The sequence below is a fragment of the Hyla sarda genome, chromosome 3 (genome assembly GCF_029499605.1).
Source record: "Hyla sarda isolate aHylSar1 chromosome 3, aHylSar1.hap1, whole genome shotgun sequence".
In the NCBI taxonomy this organism is placed as follows: Eukaryota; Metazoa; Chordata; class Amphibia; order Anura; family Hylidae; genus Hyla; species Hyla sarda.
The window spans coordinates 127071311-127092348 of record NC_079191.1 but is presented as its reverse complement, the minus strand read 5'-3'; the positions used below and the strand labels follow the sequence as shown (position 1 = coordinate 127092348).

The 21038-nt window shown below is 38.5% G+C and overlaps 1 protein-coding gene and 1 long non-coding RNA gene across 3 annotated transcripts in view; one reads left to right on the top strand and one right to left on the bottom strand.

Annotated features, from left to right (window-relative positions):
- Positions 1-14914, bottom strand: part of LOC130361692 (uncharacterized) — a 65196-nt gene extending 50282 nt beyond the window's left edge. The window contains exon 1 of one of the 2 annotated variants that reach the window (XR_008891114.1): positions 14084-14914. This is a non-coding gene — a long non-coding RNA (uncharacterized LOC130361692). The remainder of the gene's footprint in view (positions 1-14083) is intronic. The other variant, XR_008891115.1, reaches the window with a different exon arrangement.
- The window catches only part of PLCH1 (phospholipase C eta 1), a 161877-nt gene that overhangs the window by 97013 nt on the left and 43826 nt on the right, over positions 1-21038 (top strand). The window contains exons 12-13 of the mRNA XM_056564997.1: positions 8571-8636; positions 10394-10476. Coding sequence (XP_056420972.1) covers positions 8571-8636; positions 10394-10476 — 149 coding nt within the window. The remainder of the gene's footprint in view (positions 1-8570; positions 8637-10393; positions 10477-21038) is intronic.

The following is a 21038-nucleotide window of genomic DNA, read 5'->3' as shown; positions in this document are numbered from 1 at the left end:
AAATAATGTTACCACAGGTCATGTGCCATCTTAAAGCTCAGTTTGCATCTGCATTTTTTCCAGTCCATTGGGGATTTTTTTATTGGTAAAAAAATAATGTAGTCTGCATCACTATTCTTGCTTTCTAAATATTTTAAACACAGCTTTCTTTTTTTAGATGACATGTTCGGCATTGGTTGGTAAACATGGTTGTTTGTTGCTACATTACCCTGAATGATGATTCTTTTTTGTCAACTTTAGTCTAAGATGTATGGTAAATCCCTGGATTGGGATCAAAATACTTGTGGGCGGTAATGAGGTTGTTGTGGACGATCACAGAACCAGAAGTGGGTCTTGCAAAATCATGTACAGTCCTGCAAACCTCTGAAATGATACAGGGGGCTGGTGAAATGGCAAAAGAAGGTGATGAACTGGAAAAAAAGGTGATGAAATGGCACGGGGGGGGGGGGGGGGCGACTAAATGTTTGCAGGACAGGGAGGGATCAGACACACATGTTGCGGGATCGGGTGGTAATAGTCAGAAATTCAGTGCAGGGCTCTAATGTATGGCTACCTATATATATGCAAAATCTGCAAAGCCAGGTTCAGATTCTTGGACACTTCCTTTAAAATCCTGCCCCTCCATGGTCATGCAGTCAATGATTTTGTGGGCATGGGTTGTTTTCATCTGTCGTGTTGGGTGATGCAGGCTATGGAGGAGATTTAAATAGCTTTGTTGAGGTTTCTGTATACAGAATGCTGATTTGTTTTCTTGGCTTTGGTCTCTGTGTCCCAGGGGAAGCTTTGTTGCTGTAACATTCAGATGGCTTGATAAAGACAGCATCTGCCTGCACATTGTTTATTTGGCTTTTACTGTTATTGGCAAATTAGCAAATGCTTAAAGCTCCAACCTCTGTGAACCTGGATATTCGTGGTTTACTCTTCACCTTCGGAAGTAATTAGGTGATTATAGATAAACATTTTCTTCATTATTTGGATTCATTTTGTATTCTTTTTGCTACCTTGCTTATTCTTGTTTGTGACATTTCGCTAAGTTTTTCTCTTTGAATGCACTTTAAATGCTGATTTCTCATTGTATATTCAAAGCATATTCACACAATTGTGTACCCACTGTTTCTATGAATATATAGTTTACATGGGTCGAGTAAAATGATTAGGTGGGTCACACTGTGTGACCTATTTCTACCACTAGATAGTTTTCCATCTGAATTATCACCCAAACATTGCTCAGGTACCATAAATACATGTTTTGAGTGCAAACATTAGTTATACACCATTAGCTGCTAGGCTGAGACGTTGAGATGCATACTTTTTTTTCCAGATTAGCCTAAGCAGCATAATAAATACTGTGCCATTGGGCCAATAGCTCTCACACAGTATACCACAGACTTGTAATTGTGAAATAGCTGTATTTAATTTTAAGGGTATATTTACCAAACAGCTCTGTATTTTCACGCCACTTAGACTTATATTAAAGTGCATGTTTCCCTATAATATGCCAATATGAGTGAACATATGATCATTGGTATAAAACATGAGGGTATATGATAACATTATTCTAGTAATACGTTGTTACTTAGCCATCCTATTTAAAGTCTGCTCGATTGCTGAAGACAGCCAAGTGCTCAGCTGTCTCTGGCAGTCCTAAAGAGTTTGGATGGAGCAGCAGTGCACATGCTCGACCACTGCTTCATCAAACTGGGAAATCAGGACCTGCATTCTACTATTCAGTGGGGGACCCTAATGGTTAGATCCCAACTAATCTAGCATTGGTCACCCATCAAATGTATAGATGACAATTTATGATTTTATTTATTGCTCCTATACATCTCAAATTAAGGATCTTGGCTATTTATTTTGATTATTTTGCATCTGCCGCTTCAGTCCAGACCTATGCATCCCCCATAGTAACAGACAAAAAAAACCTGTGTAGTCTCATCTTGCTGACATACATGATACACTTCTATTGCCTACTCCATATTAACCTACCAAATGTATGTTAGCAAAAAGTACTGAAGAATGATTACTCCATTAAACTAGCTTCTATCTGTTATCTGCTACCATAAAGACATGTAGGTGTGCAAAAGAGCTAAAGACACAAAATGATTGTATCAAATAGTTTCTTTTATTTCAAACTAGCTAAGTAGCCGGTGCTGCCTGGTTTTTCCTGCCTTATCCTTGTGGGGGAGGAAAAGCAACATAAGAGGAAACTTCCACCCTCATATCCCTTCCTTAAATCCTGACCATATATCCCCTCCTCATATCCCGGCCCCAAATCCCCTTCTCATATGCCAACCTCATATCTTGTCCTCTTATTTTGTCCTTGTATCTCGACCTCATATCCCGTCCCCATATCCTGCCCCTATATCTTGTCCCCATATCCCAACCTCATATGCGGTACTCATACCCCATCCTCACATCCTGTCCCCATATCTCGTCCTCATATCCCTTCCTCATATCCCTTCCCCATATCCCATCCTCATATCTCGTCCTCATATCCCTTCCTCATATCCCGTCCCCATATCAAATCCACATTTCTAGTCCTCATATCCCGTCCTCAGGTGGGGCTGCATTATGGTAAAGATATTGTAAGCTGAAAATACAAGGGGTGTGGCTTAAAGGGTGGGCATGTATTGGCAAATGGGGCATGGAATGTGGGAGGGTGTGGCTTGCCAGCCGGACTGTCACATTCACCAGGAGATGCAGAGCAGAGCTTGTGGAGTAAGGAACCAGAAGTCCTATATACTTGCATGGTACTTGAAATAAAAAAAACATTCTTCACATATGGGGGTAGGTTAGGGGTTCATTTAACTATTATATATTTTTATTTGACATATAAGTAACATGTGATCAAGTATTATCAAAATATCTCCATCTGTACAGAAGTTATGCTGGAACATACATTACCCATAGATTTGCATTGGACTTTAAACAAAAACTCAGACCTTCGCCTAAGAGTAGGTTAGGGATAAATTAACTATCCTATATCTTTAGTGGACATATAAGTAACATGTGACCGAGTATTATCGAAATATCTCCAGCTGTTTGGAAGTTATGCAGTAACATATATTTCTGCTAGACTTGTATGGGACTTTAAACAAAAATGCAGACTCTTGCAAATGGGGATGGGTAATGGTTAAATTACCTATCCTGTGTTTGTTGTTCACATATATGTAACATGTGTACCAAGTTTCATGTTAATATCTTTAGCACACACATTGAGTTTTATATATAGATTTTGAAAAACATATGTAGGAAATGAAATAGAACCAGGTGGCCTTTGAGCAAAAAAAATTATAGAACATTTTAAGTTAAAGGGGTACTCGGCTGTTAGACATCTTATCCCCTATCCAAAGGATAGGGGATAAGATGTCTGATCGCTGCTAATCGTTTTCTCCGAGGCTGATGACGGGTGGATGAGAGAATGGGGCATCGTGACGTCACGGCCCTGCCCCCTCGTGACGTCATGCCCCACCCCCTCAATACTAATCTATGGGAGGGGCGTGACCCTTCCATAGACTTGCATTGAGGGGGCGGACGTGACATCACGAGGGGGCGGGGCCATGACATCACTACAGAGAAAATTGCGAAGTACTTTCCAGTCTGACCACTGTGCTCTCTGCTGACACCTCTGTCTGTGTCAGAAAACTTAAATGGGAAACATCAGGCGCTTAGACCAGGTAAAAGGTATGTGAGGTTTATTTACCCACAATGCAATGCGTTTCACAGACTAGCCACTTCCTCAGGCATGTAGGGTAGGGATACAGACAGAGATTAAATAGGGTAACATTAACCCCTTGTGGGGCAAAAGTTAACCCTTTTACACTTATTTTTAACAAAGAATATAAAATATTCATAGGAGGTGTTGTGAGGTGCCAATATATCCATTCAACATATAAAACAAAATATACACATATATATAAAGATCACACAAATAAATAGCACCATTGATAAAAAATATATAAAAACAATGATATATGATGTTAATCTACATACAAAATAAATATATATATATATATATATATATATATATATATATATATATATATATATATAAAGGAGATACTCTCTATAGAAATGCTGATGGTATTTAACGCACATTTTCTATGGTCTCATTTAATCCGGAAATAAAGTGACAAGGGAAAAAAATTCAAAATGCTTCTCTGTTGTTTAATCTTTGAACCCGGTTATGAATATAGGGGTTTATAATTTTCCACACACCTATCGTGTTTAAAAAAATGTTGGGAAATGCTATGAAGCATATACCCGTTCTTTATATTTGACCTGCGCTTGTTCATATGTGACCACACTGTCTGAACACAACAAAAGGTTGTCGAAACAAATTATGTAGTTGGAGAGGTTACTAGTGAGGAAACCCATGCCAGAAATAATAGGACGACCCGGTGGATTGGTGATGGATTTGTGAAGTTTTGGTAAATAAAAAATGGGTAATGAACAGTTTTTTACTGTAAAAAAAAACCTTTTTCTTTTTTTATTTAGCAGTGATGAATCAATAGCCTTCTTAATACAGTATATTGTATTACGATAAATACGTATCTGAAGGGTCTACATCAAGAATCTCATAATAGTTTTTGTCCAACAGAATATTTAGTGCTTCGCTTATATAATCATCCCTATTGAGGATGGTAAACCCCCCCCCCCCTTTATCCGTAGAGAAGATGATTATGGTCATATTATTCTGCAAAGTTTTTATGGCATCACATTCATCCTTAGTCAGGTTACCAATAAAACAGTAGAGACTGATACTTTCTCTTAACTTACACAGGTCTTTTGATACCAAAGAGTAAAATGTTTCTAAATGTGACCCCCTATGATGTATAGGGTAGAAAGAAGAGGTAGGAATTACATTAACTTGCTAAATATTCAATAAGTCTGGGAAATCAATAGGATCAGTAACCTTAGGAGTTGGTACTCGAAGGGTATTCATCAATGTAGCTGAAATAGATGTTGGTGGAGTAGAAACCACATCAAAAGTATTAATTACCCGTTTCTGTAATATGGAAAAATGCCATCCAAGTGTTAATTTTCGAATAAATGTATTCAACTCTAAAAACAACTGAAAGTTGTTTGGTTGTGCAGTGGGGCAAAACAAAAGTCCCTTCGCTAAAAGGTCAATTGCGCCTCGTTCTAAGACATAGGAGGATAGATTAAACAATTTTACTCTTTTGTGCTCAGTATTTTCAGAATAATTCTGGTTTGTTATTCTACAGTTTTTTGTTCTTTTTTGTGTTGTGACCTAGATCTGTTTTTTCGTTTGGTCCCTCCTCTGGAGCCCCTAAAATGAACTTTCTTTTTAGGGGAGCAGTTTGCATTGGTTGGAAGTACTGAGTTATACGATTCGGGATGGGATTTTCCAGAAGTGGTAGTGTTACTGCAGTGTTCACTCTCGCAAGACTAGAGCATAAAAAAATGTGTGGATTCATCCTTAGCAGAGTTGGTGTCAGACACATTGGGCCTCATTTACTAAGAGTGTCGAGTTTTTATTAGTGGGAAATGTTTTTTTAGACTTGCAGGATTCCGCTTTATTTACTATAAGGAAAAGTCGGGAAAATTTTCTGACCAGCTTTTTCTAGTTGGAAATTTCCAGCCATTTATCCACAGGATTTTCTGGGAATTCAATAGTAAATAGGTCGGGTTGTGAAACCACGCCCCTTTTTGGCTCAACCACGCCCCATTTTCGGCTTCTCACAGTGCAATGTCGGGTTTGTCGGATTTTCCTGGCGCACACTGGCGCACACTGGCGCAGACTGGTGCAGACATGTCTCAAACACTCTGCGCCCAAAAAAAACTGACAAAGTCGGTTTCAGCTTAGTAAATGAGGCCAATTATTATAGTTATTTATAGTATGCTCAATGTTCAAAGGAATTGTTACATTATGGACAGTAATTAAAGGGGTACTCCACCCCTAGACATCTTATCCCCTATCCAAAGGATAGGGGATAAGATGTCTGATCGCAGGGGTCCCGCCGCTGGGGACCCCCTCAATACAGCATGCGGCACCCACCTGTTTCTGCATTGAGGGGACGGGGTGTGACATCACACGGGGGCGGAGTCGTGACGTCACAGACTTCCGTTCCAGTGGTCGGGACCCAGACCCTCCAGCGCTTCCGGAGCAGAAACAGTTGAGTGCCGCATGCTATATTGCGGGGGTCCCCAGTGGCGGTTGGAGCATCAAGGTGAGGTAACTGCTTGTCAGTAACCTTAGAGATACCATCTGCTAGTGGTAGTATAGTGTGTGCAGGATCTGCGGGGATTGTATCAGATTTAGCATGACCAACAGCATTAACCCTTTTTGTATTGTTCCAATTTATTTGGGTATTTGTTTGTTGGTTGTATTTTGCACATTTTCGAATTTGGCCACACAGATAATCATTCTTATGTTTATTAAATTTATGAACTTTTTTGTTAATGGTATCTATTTCCAATTTTTTTAAGTGATTAAAAATGTTTTTTTCAACTTCATGAACTCTGTGGATGCATTGAATTTAGATAACATATTTGATATTAATTCAGTAACTAAACTGGTTCTTTTTACATCCCAGCAGGATTTAGTTATGAAAAGATGCAATGATTTGAGAGTAGGTGACGGGCGTTCAGTTACCTCAAGAAGAACCACTAAACCATTATGCAGTGATAAGTTCCAATACAATTTTATAACGGACTTCAATTGTGCTGCTAAAAACTGAATTTTATGCAAATATTGGTCAATTTTGAAAGATGACCCCATCATGAAAGACATATTGCCCCAACAACCAGGCATTACATTCCGCCGATCCCCCAATCTGCGTAATATGGTATCCCCCAGTAGGTTAAAATCTCTCCCCTCTGATGGGGTTAACAATACACCTTTGGAAATGTCTGGCACTTTTGCCTGCGGTGTATGTGCTTCTCTATGAATGGTGATCCTAGTCATTCTTTCACCTCAAATATTACCAAAAAAAAAAACATTTCATGTGAAAAACCACCATACCTGCGACAGTTTACCTCCTGACTTGTGCTTGTGGTCTCCAATACGTGGGCCGCACTGTTCAGACAGTGCGGTCACGTATGAACAAGCACAGGTCAAATATAAAGAATGGGTATGTGCTTCATAGCATTTCCCGACATCATCTTATTAAACACGATAGGTGTGTGGAAAATATATAACTCACTATTCTTGAAACCATTCCCCCCTATATTCATATCCGGGTTCAAAGATTAAACAACAGAGAAGCATTTTGGATTTTATCCCTGTCACTTTATTTCCAGACAGATTAAATGAGACCATAGAAAATGTGCGTTAAATAGCATCAGCATGTCTATAGTGAGCATCTCCTTTTTTTTAATTTTTTTAATTTTTTTTAATAGATTTGTGATATATATACTATCAATTTAAAAAAAAAATATTTATGTAGATTAACATCATATATCATAGTTTTTTTTTTATATTTTTATCAATGGTGATATTTATTTATTTGTTTGATCTTTATATATATATATATATATAGATATATATATATATATATATATATATATATATATATATATATATGTATGTATATTTTGATGTGTTGGCACCTCACAACGCCTCCTATGAATATTTTATATTTTTGGTTAAAAATGAGTGTAAAGGGTTAACTTTTGCCCCACAAGTGGTTAATGTTACCCTATTTAATCTCTGTCTGTATCCCCACCCTACATGCCTGAGTAAACGGCTAGTCCGTGAAACGCATTGCATTGTGTGTAAATAAACCTCACCTACCTTTTACCTGGTCTCAGCGCCTGATGTATCCCGTTTAAGTTTTGGAGGAATTTTGTCTGTCATATGTTACATCGGAATGTGGAGAGACTGTTATTTTATCACACACTATCCCATTGTTGTACTTGATCAGCAGTACAACCACCTGTGGTAAGTGCAGTTCACATTAGCATCTTCCACTATACCTAAGGTGTTACACCATGGAGCGCACCCTCCTTTCTCTCTTTTATACACTGAATACAGCTTTACCCACCAGGACTAGCTACGTACAGGTTTTCAGCCTCTGGATATAAACAAGAAAGATATCATCCAAAGCAAATATGTCTCAGTAATGGTGAAGAATTTCCAAAATCTGTATAAGAAAGTTGTATAACGTTTCATTATTCAATGATTACGTTTTTTTAAATTGTTACATACAACTGGTAAATTGTTTTTTTAGGAACCAAGCAGATAATTTCTAGACTAATATAGTAGAAATACAAATCTGTCGATCAGTAGGGACTTATCCTCTAAAAAAGATGTATAAAGGAATGTAATGAAGGGAAAGAAAGCTGGCTTTAATGTATTGATACACCTGTACACTATTAGCAGTAGAGGATGTTTTTATGGAAATACCTATCCCATGTGTTCTGGGTTTTATTATGGATTCAGACCACACAATGCACCTGTATATAGACAATTTGTTATCCAAGTACTGTTTATCTGTGTTTTCTGCTCAGTATTCAGCCTGTACACTGACTTGGTGAAAACATTTTACCTTCTGATAGAATTTGATCAAGAAAAAAAATCATATTTTTTGTTTCCTTTATAGAATTCAGACTCAAAAGATCGAGTTAAATCCAAAAGATCATCAATAGGCAACATTGGGAAACATAAGGTAAGGAGTTTAATGTACAGTATTGTGTTAATAGTTGTGAAAATTATCCAATTTATTTAAGGGGTAAGCCAATCTTGTACATTCATGACTTAACCACAGGATAGCTTATTGCGGGGGGGTGTTCACCTGGCGTCCGACCGCTGGGACCTCCGTGATCTCCGACCAGGACCCTGGTTCTCTATCAGAGTGCTGAAGAGATCCAAGTACAGCACTTGGGCATCTCCGGCACTCCCACAGAAATGAATGGAGAGGTCTGACCTCAGATTTGCAGCCAATATGACATAGATCCATAGAGCATTTCTATACATATTAATGTAGAGAAATACCTGTAGTTCTCAATGTTACATTTAGTATTGTAAATTTACGTGTATTTAAAAGTGTACATGCCATTTCAGGTCACTTTTCAGGATAAGCTGTCCCGTGTGTACGCAAGGAGCAGCAGTATTTCTGGCCATTATACAACTTGTATTTGGTATTTTCCAGCAGATTTCAGCTCCGCAGACTTAACCACCAATTTGCAGTTCTCCCAGAGCTGGTGGGAGGAGCTACCGTGTCCCCCACCCATATACTTGTATCTCTGAAAAGATTTAGGCAGCAAGGGGGGGTTGAGGGAACAGATTTGATAACAGGAGAAAGTAGCATTTTGTCTAATAAGATATATATAACAAAATTTCTTATCTTTGTTTGTGCTATTGATTTATGCAAAGTTTGTTCAAATGACAGTCCATATTTAAATGGGCACTGTCAGACATAAAAACTTTTGATATGTTATAAATCATGCAAAACCAATAGGTTTTGCAATTCCTTTCATTAGAAAATTTTCAGTATTTCATACTGCAAAAGCCAGTTAAACATCTCCCCCCCCCCCCCCGTCTGCTTGGACACATACTAGTCCTGCTGTGTCCATGCATCATGGACACACTTCCTTGATTGACAGCTGGTAGCACAGGGCTCACAGCTGGAGGAAAAATCCTCAGCTTGTGTCCCGCTACTGTCAGTGAGGACAAGCTGGGAGTTGTAGTTTTGCTAATGCTAGGGGAGATGTGAGCAGACAGCATACTGAGGGAGGGGGCGGAGACCTACACTGTGAGGCCACGCCCCCTCCCTTTGAGAGGAATTCAGACTAGTGAGCTAAATTAGAAGTGTAATAAAAAAAAAAATAAAGGTGCTGGACACATAAAAATTAGATGTACATGGTCAGGATTAGGTACTGAGTGATAAATTTAAAAAATGTTTTTTTGTTGGATCTGACGGGTACGCTTTAAGTATATTCCATTCAGCTTTATCCACCGTTAATGTAAAATAGAATTAAGATTTACCTGCGTAATCCTTGTATATACACTTAGCCAGTCAAACACATTTGTACATCAGTTTTTTCTTTAAACCTACAGATGTAGCCAACATTAACATGACCCCTGGCGCATAAAAATGCACATGGTAACAGTAAGAAAAAGAAAAATGAACAAGTCTTTTTGGGACCTAGATTCCTCTTATTTCTCATTTAAACTGAATAAAATTTCTGTGTCATGTATGACAACTTTTTTTTTTTTTTTACATATAGGAATTATTAAATTTATTACTAAAGCAGCTAAAATTGTAAATGATCACTTTACGTCATTGTTATGCAGCTGTTAGACGTCTTTGAATTTCTTTGGATCATAGTGCCTAAATTTACCCTATGGGTTGTTTTTTGGCAGTATATCAGATAAGGAACATTCATGAAGTCAGTGACTGTGTATTCATTGTTTATCCTGCAGAGAACTTCAAAATCCAGGTCAAAATCTTGCAGCACAGATGAAGATGAAGATTCTTCACCGAGGGAATCAGGGCAGATGCACAGGTCAGAGCATGTAGTGGTATACCCAGAATCCTTTGCATTAGCTTACCGACACTTGCATTTAATAATGTATACTCCTCATTAGTTATCATTAAGACTGTTGACCTTAGATATTCTAGTATATGAACTCTAGCTCAGTTGTGTAGAAGCACAATGCACTTAGATTGTGAGTAAATTATTAAGAGCCTACTGTGCTAGGAGGTTATGCTCCCTACAGTTAAGACATGCTATTCTTCTCGTGTATTGCTGATATTTCAGCACAGACACCATATTTTATAAGTCTGTTCTGCTTAAATATAAAGAACTTGAACATGTGCATTGTGCAAGTTTTTGGTCTATCATTTCATATCACTTGTTTTGTTGATTTTGTATTCTGTGATCATCCTGCCTATTCAAGCTTCTGCCAATATATGTTCATAAACACAACCGAGAAGCTGCCAGAAACATACAGACTGATTAGTAGAAGTAATTACTGATGAAAACAAAAGAAACCAACAAAATGTTTCATGTGCAAGGCTACAAACATGTGGCATTGTGGGCAAATAAAATGCCACCGTTACCTAGTTATGGTGGTTAGGTAAACACACATTGCTACAAGTTCCAACCAAGTGAAAAGGTATAATTAAATAAAAAAATTAAATCCTAGTTAACCCATACACATTTGAAAAAAGCCATCCAAACTTGCTGACTTTGGTATGACTGTCTTGGGCTGCTTTCACACTATAAAGTTCCCCCTGTTAATAAACGGCCGTTATAATGTATTGTTAACAGAGGTTTAATAACGTGTGAATTAACAAATGCTAATGAATAATGTCTATCCAAATAACGGCATATTCTTCCGTTAAGACCCGTTATAACATCTGTCATGTACGGATGTTTTAACACCTCTGCCTACAGACTCCCACAGCCATGACTACTACTACTCCCATCATGAAACAGACTTGTTTCCATGATGGGAATAGTAGTTCCCCGGCTTTGGGAGTCTGCAGACAGCTGGGGAGGTTACATTAGTGTTTGTATTACTACCCCCATCATGGAACAGAGTCTGTTCCATGATGGGGGTTGTAGTACAGGGGCTGAGGGATTGATCACACTGGGTCTCACTTCTGACACCCGATTCGATCAGAAGTTATTAAGCAGGGGAGCGGGCGGCATGCTCCGCAACCCTGCGATGTACACAATGTATTTTCTACTTTCATTTATAAAGCGCATTAATAAAAATATGACCCCCTCCAGCGCATTTATATGTATACATCTATTTTTTATATGTATACGTCTATACCCCCCGCCAGCGCATAATGTGACCCCGCCAGCGCATTTGTCTTAATTTTCCATTGCAGCGCTATATGTGAATGGTATATCTATCAGAACGCATCCAGCAGCAACTGGCCAGATGATCCTGATAGATATACTATTCATTCATAGCACCGGCGGCAGCATATGTATATAGATGAGCTGGGTGGGGGGGGGGCAGACTTATAGCGTTATCTGCCCACCACAGCGCTTCTATACACATATGCAGCCGCTGGGGAATTGAATGAATAGTATATCTGTCAGCATCATCGGCCAGGCGGCTGCTGGATGCGCTGCTGACAGATATCACATATAGCGCTGCACAAATGCACTATATGTGACAAGTATACTATTCATTCATAGCGCGGTGGCTGCATATGTATATAGAAGCGCTGTGGGGGGCAGATAATGCTATGGGGGGCAGCACATCTTTATACATATGCAGCCTCCGGCGCTATGAATGAATAGTATATCTGTCAGCATCATCAACCGGTCGGCTGCTGGATGCGTTCTGATAGATATACCATTCACATATAGCGCTGCAATGGAAAATTTAGATAAATGCGCCGGCGGGGTCACATTATGCGCTGGCAGGGGTCATATTTTTATTAATGCATTGGCGGGGTCATATTTTTATTAATGCGCCGGCGGGGTCACATTATGCGCTGGCGGGGGTCATATTTTTAATAATGTGCTGGCAGGGGTCATATTTTTATTAATGTGCTGGCGAGGGTATATATTTTTATAAATGCATCGGCGGGAGGCATATTATAAATGCACTGGGGGGCTAGATATATAGCGCTCTATGCCCCCCTGCTGCAGCGCTATATATCTTACATATGTCCCCTCACATTGTCCATTTTAAAAACCCCTTTGGGATTCCTGAATGGCTTCTCAGTACCGGCCATTCAGGGCTCCCAGCTGGGAATTTAAAAATGAAAGTAAAAAATACATCGTGATCACAGGGTTGCGGAGCTTGCCACCCACTCCCCCTGCTTAATAACTTCTGAACGCATCGGGTGTCAGAAGTGACAATCCCTCAGCCCCTGTACTACAACCCCCATCATGGAACATGATGACATGGAGTCTGTTCCATGATGGGGGTAGTAGTACACACACTAATGTAACCTCCCCAGCCACCGGCAGACTCCTGCAGTGGGGAATTACTACTCCCATCATGGAAACAAGTCTGTTCCATGATTGGAGTAGTAGTAGTCCCTCAGCACTGCAGGAGTCTGCTGATGTAACCTCTTCTAAACATGCTAGATAAAAATAACGGGCATTAACAGGTGTATTTACCAACATCCCTCGGCCATAGACTTCAATGTTAAAAATAACGTCCGTTAATTTACCCGTTTCTTGTGACAGGCAAAAAATGTGTGCCTGTCCAGTCTGTTAGTCATGACTGGCTATAACGGGTGATAACGGGTAAATGAAAAAACCCATTGACTTGAATGGGGTTGTTTAACAGGCGTCAATAATTAGTGTGAAAGCAGCCTTAGTATGAAGATGTTTCACTTCTTTCTGGACAACAGATGTCAGGAGAAATTAAGGTAGCAGCATGTGTATGCAAGGGAGGTTGTGGAGAGTAGTAGCTTTTGGCCGAATGTGTTAAAAGATTTGATGGTTTTGGATTTCTACATTCATGATCCTATGTTGCTGCAGGTGATTAAATTGTTGATACCCAGTTAAGCAAATATTCTTAAGGGAATCTGTCATCGGAATCACCTGCACTAACCTATAGGTTTAGGCTTGCAGTCAGTTGGTGAAGCTGATGGTAATGGTAGTTACTCTTACTCTGATTTGTGCCTCTGTTTCCCCGTTATTCCTATTTTTCTTATGCAAATTCCCTGCAAGCACCAAGCTACTTAATTTGCATAATAAAAAGGGGAATAACGGAAGAAAGAAGCTGTGGATCATCAAACAGTAAGTACCATTCTCATGAGCATCACCGGCACTACAAGCCTATACCATTATGTTAGCGCCGGTGATGCTGATGACAGATTCCCTTTAATGGACAGAGGTCAAACTCCCTAAAAGTGGAAAAAACTGCACTGGATCAGTATTTTCGGAAACCTTTACTATTTTTAAAATATGTCATATGTAGTTTTTTTCCAAACCCGATTCCATTGATAGACTATTTAATCAAAAAGCTATATTTTGTCTTTTGTAGTGATCTCATAGACAACAAATGACAGTATTTTTTATGGACCCTTTACATCTTTACATTGATCCTCTTAAAGAGGTTATTCAGTAAAATATAATTTTTTTTCCATTTAAGTGCCTAGGCTGTGGGATAACATGAAAAAATCCTTACCTCCTCTGCTCCCTGTAGCCTCTGGTATCATGATGCCCTGGTCTCCACTGATATTTCCTCCCCATAACTGCAGATGGCACATCACATTGCAACTCGCTGGAGTCAGTGAGGTATTGTCTGCAGCTCCAGAAAGAGATGTTTAGCAGAGACTTGGTGCTGTAATACTAGATGCTGTGGGGGAGGTAGGAAGGTAAGTATGGGATTTTTTATGTTATGAGACTGCCTGAGCACTTTTATTGAAAAAAAAAAACTATTATGCTAACTAACCCCTTTACATGTGTCTTTTAACTTTGTTTCCTTTAACCTCATAACTTAAGTCCAATTATTAGGGCAGATGCTTTCCTTTGCATTTTTTAAGACCTGACCCTGATTAGTCTGCTTTATAAAATCATAAGATTATGTACCCTTCCCTTGGATCTCTGTTTCTTTTAATAGTATCCTGCTGGCCTTTAAAGCAACATATTGACGAGGGTCACTGTTATTCCAAAAAACTTTTGACATGTTACACAGACATGTAAAAGTTTGAGACCCCAATCAATCAAAAGTTATGGCATGTCTTTGTGGCATGTCAAAGATTTTAGTAAGTTATGCATTTTCCTTCATGCTTCTCTTGCATAAAAATTTTAACTAGAATTGGGGACTCGCAGGACCTCACTTCTTAGGACTGGTGTCAGTCCCACCAGTTGAACCCCTAGTAGTCCAACATTAATTTATTTAATAAATACTATTTAATACAAGAAATAAATAACCTCGGCACCATCCATATGCTGCTATGTGAATAGGACACTAATCCAGCAATTTTGCACAGTCCCTGGAAGCCACACCTGATACCTCTGCAGTGCTAATCACGAAATGTAGTACAGTCCAGATAATACATCATAGAAGAAATGCGGAGCACTCACCGGGTACGTAGATCAGGGGCTTCTTTATTGTAAATTCATACTGTCGGGTTTACATGCAGGGGAACGGGATGGAATAGACGTGGGGGTATACAAGCTGGCGACGGACCGTTTATGCGCCTAGGTGCTTCGTCAGGCTGGTGCTTGATGACGTGAGGGAAGAGGTGTGTTTTATAACAGGTGAGGAATACCATGGAATCATATACAACATTCCATACATCTAAAATAACGTGTAACATCATAGGTGAAAACACATTTAAAATCAACCTCCTTACTTACGAACCTCATCTCGATGAAGTATACAGAGGAATACTTATGTCCTATCACTTCTCTTCAGTAAATATTTACTTTTTTAAATGAGCGCATTTAGCTCTAATTTATCATTCAGTCCGAGTGGGCCAGTGGCTTTGGTTCGGAGAATCCATAAAGCTTCCTTTTTTAATAAATCCTGCTATTTAGTGTAGCCTTTCATGAATTTCCACTGTTTCAATAGCAAAGAATTTTAATGCTTCTGCATTATTGTTGTGAACTTCTGACATATGGGAAACTAGGCGTGGGGCTCCCATCCCTGTTTTCAGGGATCTCAGGTGCTCTCTTACCCTATGAAATAGTGGCAGTATCATTTTCCCTATGTAGAAGTATTCACAAGTACAAAGCAGGCAATAAACGACAAAAGGGGTTCTGCATGTAAAAAATGGTCTTATATTTATGTCATAATCTCTTAGTATGGCTGATTTCTGTTTGCCATTAAATTTACAGAATGAGCATGACCCAGAGGAAAAATTTCCTGTTGGTCGGTTGTCACTTAGCCAGTTGCGTGAATGTGCTTTGTTTCTTTTCAGTCTGTTGATATAATCTCTTATAGTGGTGTTTTTCCTATGTGTGATTATAGGGTTGTCCTTAGCAACGTCATTTAGATCAGTATCCTGTTGTAACCTATTCTAGTATTTATTTATAACTCTTTTAATACATTCTTTCATAGAGGTTAATTTTGAAAGCAAAACTAAACCTATTGGTGTTTTTATAATGTTTTCTTCTTTTTATATATTAAGTCGCTCCTATGTATCTCTTCCACCTTTAACCGTGCTGCCTTTATCACCTCTGGTGGATATCCTCATTGAAGAAACCTGTTTTCCAGATCCAAATCCTGTTTCTTATACATTTCCGGATTGTTAATAATCCGTTTTAAACAGATAAATGGTCTGATAGGGATGGGATTCTTCGTGTGGGTGGGATGGGACAAGGCACAATGAGGCAAAGAATTCTTTGAGGAGGGTTTACTATAACCCGACGTAAATATATTATTATGAACAATGTCAATTTTAACATCTAAAAATTCAAGGGACTGATCGCCATACACGTATGTAAAAATCATGTTCATCGTATTGACGTCATTAGAATAGTTAACAAAATCAACAAAATCTGTTTCTGTCCCATCCCACACCACAAAGATTTAATCTACAAAGCGAATGAATGCCTTAATGTGTTTGACGTATGGATTCAGAGTTGAAAAAACATATTTATGCTAAAAAATGCCAAGAAATATGTTAGCAAATGCTCAAGATATAGGAGTGCCCATGGCAGTGCCTATACCTTTGAGTGTCATGTTTGAAACAATTATATCTGCGTAACAAGGTCCTTAGGTTATTCATAATTCTTTTAGTGGGATCTTCTTTCAGTTTTTCATATACTGTTGGATTATTTAACTGTTTAAATTCCTCATTTTCATAGTTATTCTTGCACCAGTCGACTATGGAACCCCTCTTATCTGACCTAGATACTACTAAGTCCTCTCTTTCAGCGAGCCAATTCAAGGCTTCTTTCTTCCTAACTGAAATGTTCCTTTTTGGTTTGGGGTACACTAACGCTTTTACTTTAGAATAGACAGCTCTATGAAAAAGATCAATCGAGATGCCTGGAGGTACAGGGGGATAAAACCTTGACGGGTGTTAATAGGGTCCTAACATTTTCATCATCCTGACTATCAAAATTCTCCACAATTTTAAATACCAAGGGACATTTCATTTCTCCTTCTTTCAATTGATACTGTGTAGTGACATTTTTATTAGTTTTGATTACTGCAAAATACTTTTTTAATGATAATTTTTGAATAGCTTTCTGCATGTCTATTTCAAAACCAACAAAATCAAAAGGTTCACACAACCCAAAATGTAACCCTTTGTTCAGGACTGTTAAACAATCTTTACTTAATGTGACATCTGTGAGATTAACCACTAAGTCCGGAGTATTTAAATGTCTCCAAGTCACTGTCTTCCTTTTTGCAGATCTCCGTTCGATGTTTAATCCGGCGTCTTCCGCCATGGCGAGTATGTCGCCTAAAGGGATCTCATGCTGGTCATCCAATCCTGATGTCTCATCTGATTGGCTTGATTCGGATTCGGTAGTTAGGTAGTCTGATATCTTTATATTTTTCTTTTTTTGTATATTTCTGTTAGATCTCCTTTTTTCCTTATTTTTTGGTTAGTGCAATTTATTCCATGTAAATTCTTGATAAAAGTCAATTTTATCTCTTAGAAAGTTGTCACTTTTAATAGATAACTGAAATGTTACAATTTTTTTTGTCCAGCTTGAGGACAAAGGTTTTATATTGAGCTTCATTCATAGGTGTTCTAAGTTCACACTAAACTTAGCAAAGCTGTGCTGTGACAACTTCATACTCGTTTCTATTTTTATCCAGAACTAGTTGTTGTAAATTGAGTGAATGTAACAGATGTTGCTCATTCCATAGCTTAACAAAGTTCTCATCTTGCAAAAACTGGGAAGGGGACTTATATACCCTTAGTCCTCGTGGAGTTCTCTTATCATATCTCTGCATATGCTTACAAAGCGTTTATGGTCCAAAAAAGACGTGTCTCACGCTCGGCTAGACAAGTAACTTTGTATTCCAAAGACTTAGTACTTAAAACTTGCACGTCATCTTGAGATTCGCAAGAGGAAAAGAATACCCACGTGTCCTCTCTCCCTGCCAAAATTTTTTAACACCTCAGTTATCTATTAAAAATATTAAAAGGGACAGTTTTTTAAGAGATAAAATTGACTTTGAAACACATCAAGAATTTACATGGAATAAATTGCACCAACCAAAAAAATAAGGAAAAAAGAAGGAGATCTAACAGAAACATACAAAAAAAGAAAAATATAAAGAAATCAGACTACCTAACTATCAAATCTGAATCAAGCCAATCAGATGAGACATCGGGACCAGATAACCAGCATGGGATCCCTTTAGGCGGCATACCCGTCGTGGCAGGAGACGCCGGATTAAACATCCAACAGAGATCTGCAAAAAGGAAGACAGTGACTTGGAGACATTAAAAACTCAGGACTTAATGGTTTATCTCACAGATGTCACATAAAGTAAAGATTGTTTAACAGTCCTGAACAAAGGGTTACATTTTGGGTTGTGTGAACCTTTTGATTTTGTTGGTTTTGAAGTAGACATGCAGAAAGCTATTAGAAAATTATCATTAAAAAAAGTATTTTGCAGTAATCAAAACTAATAAAAATGTCACTACACAGTATCAATTGAAAGAAGGTGAAGCGCAATGTAAAATAGGTCCCTTGGTATTTAAAATTGTGGAGAATTTTGATCAGGATGATGAAAATGTTAGGACCCTATTAACACCAGCAGATAGTTAGTCCTCAGTTGAATTTGTGCCGGACGAAGATGGAACCCCCTTTAAAGGAGGAAACCCCTCAATGTTTTATCCCCCTGTACCTCCGGCATCTCAATTTATCTTTTTCATAGAGCTGTCTGTTCTAAAGTAAAAGTGTTGGTGTACCCCAAACCAAATAGGAACATTTCAGTTAAGAAAGAAGCCTTGAATTGGCTCGCTGAAAGAGAGGACTTAGTAGTATCTAGGTCAGATAAGGGGGTTCCATAGTCATCTGGTACAAGCAGGACTATGAAAATGAGGTATTTAAACAGTAAAATAATCCAACAGTATATGAAAAACTGAAAGAAGATCCCACTAATAGAATTATGAATAATCTAAGGACCTTATTGTGCAGATATGTAGAGAAAAATATCCTCAGTGATAAGAGTTGAACAATTATTACCTGAGAATCCTTCAATCCCTAAATGGTATTTATTGCCTAAGATACATAAACCTGCTAAACCCTCTCCAGGACTTCCAGTCGTGGCTGGAGTAGGATCCACCTACAGTATTCCTCTCCAGCTATATTGATTGGTTAATTTCACCATTGCTTATTCATATTCCTTCTTTTTTACGTGACACTGGTGAGTTAATTTGTATCTTGGAATATTTTCATTGACAGGAGGGTTATACCCTCACCTCTATAGATGTCGAGAGCCTGTACACCCACATCCCCCAGGATGCGGGTGGTACTGTCTGTCGGTGAATTCTTGGAGAGCACACACAGATCCTCAGATTTTATACAATTCGTCACCGACTCCATTGCATTTATTTTGTACAATAATTGTTTCAAATATGACACTCAATGGTATAGGCAGTGCCATGGCTCTGCCATGGGCACTCCTATATCTTGTGCGTTCGCTAACATATTTCTAGCCATTTTTGAGCGTAAATATGTTTTTTCAACTCTGAATCCATACGTCAAACACATTAAGACTTTCCTTCGCTTTGTAGATGACATCTTCATGGTGTGGGATGGGGCAGAAACAGATTTTGTTGATTTTGTTAATTATTTGAATGACGTCAATACGATGAACATGATTTTTACATACGTGTATGGCCATCAGTCCCTTGAATTTTTAGACGTTAAAATTGACATTGTTCATAATAATATATTTACGTCTGGGTATAGAAAACCATCCTCAAAGAATTCTTTGCTTCATTATGCCTCGTCCCATCCCACCCAGAGGAAGAATGCCATCCCTACCAGCCAATTTATCTGTTTAAAATGGATTAGTAACAATCCTGAAATGTGTAAAAAAAAAAAAAAAAAAAAAAAAAAAAACAGGCTTTGGATCTGGAAAACAGGTTTCTTCAACGAGGATATCCACCAGAGGTGTTAAAGGCAGCACTGTTAAAGGTGGATGAGACACCCAGGAGCGGCTTTATATATAAAAAGAAAAAACATAATAAAAACAACAACAGGTTTACTTTTGCTTTCAAAAATACCCCCATGAATGAATGCATTAAATGCTATAAATAAATACTGGTATATGTTACAACGGGATTCTGATCTAACTGACATTACTAAGGACAACCCTATAATTACTTATAGGAAAAACACCACTATAAGAGATTATATCAACAGACTGAAAAGAAACAAAGCACATTCACGCAACTGGCTAAGTGACAGCCGACCAACAGGAAATTTTTCCTCTGGGTCATGCTCATTCTGTAAATTTAATGGCAAACAGAAATCAGCCAAACTAGGAGGTTATGACATAAATATAAGACAATTTTTTTTTACATACAGAATCCCTTTTGTAGTTTATTGCCTGCTTTGTACTTGTGGATACTTCTACATAGGGAAAATGATACGGCCACTATTTCATAGGGTAAGAGAGCACCTGAGATCCCTGAAAACAGGGATGGGAGCCCCACGCCTAGTTTCCCATATGTCAGAAGTTCACAATAAGCATAAAAATTCTTTGCTATTGAAAGAGTGGAAATTCCTGAACAAGGCTACACTTAATAGCAGGATTTATTAAAAAAGGAAGCTTTAAGGTTTCTCCGAACCAAAGCCACTGGCCTGCTTGGCCTGAATGATAAATTAGAGCTAAATGCGCTCATTTAAATAAGTAAATATTTACTGAAGAGAAGTGATAGGACATAAGTATTCCTCTGTATACTTCATCGAGATGAGGTTTACAAGTAAGGAGGTTGATTTTAAATGTGTTTCACATTATTTTAGGTGTATGGAATGTTATATACCGTATGTATCCATGGTATTCCTCACCTGTTATAAAACACACCTCTTCCCTCACGTCATCAAGCACCGGCCTGACGTAGCACCTCGGCGCGTAAACAGTCCGTTGCCAGCTTGTATACCCCCACGTCTATTCCATCCCGCTCCCCTGCATGTGAACCCGACTGTATGAA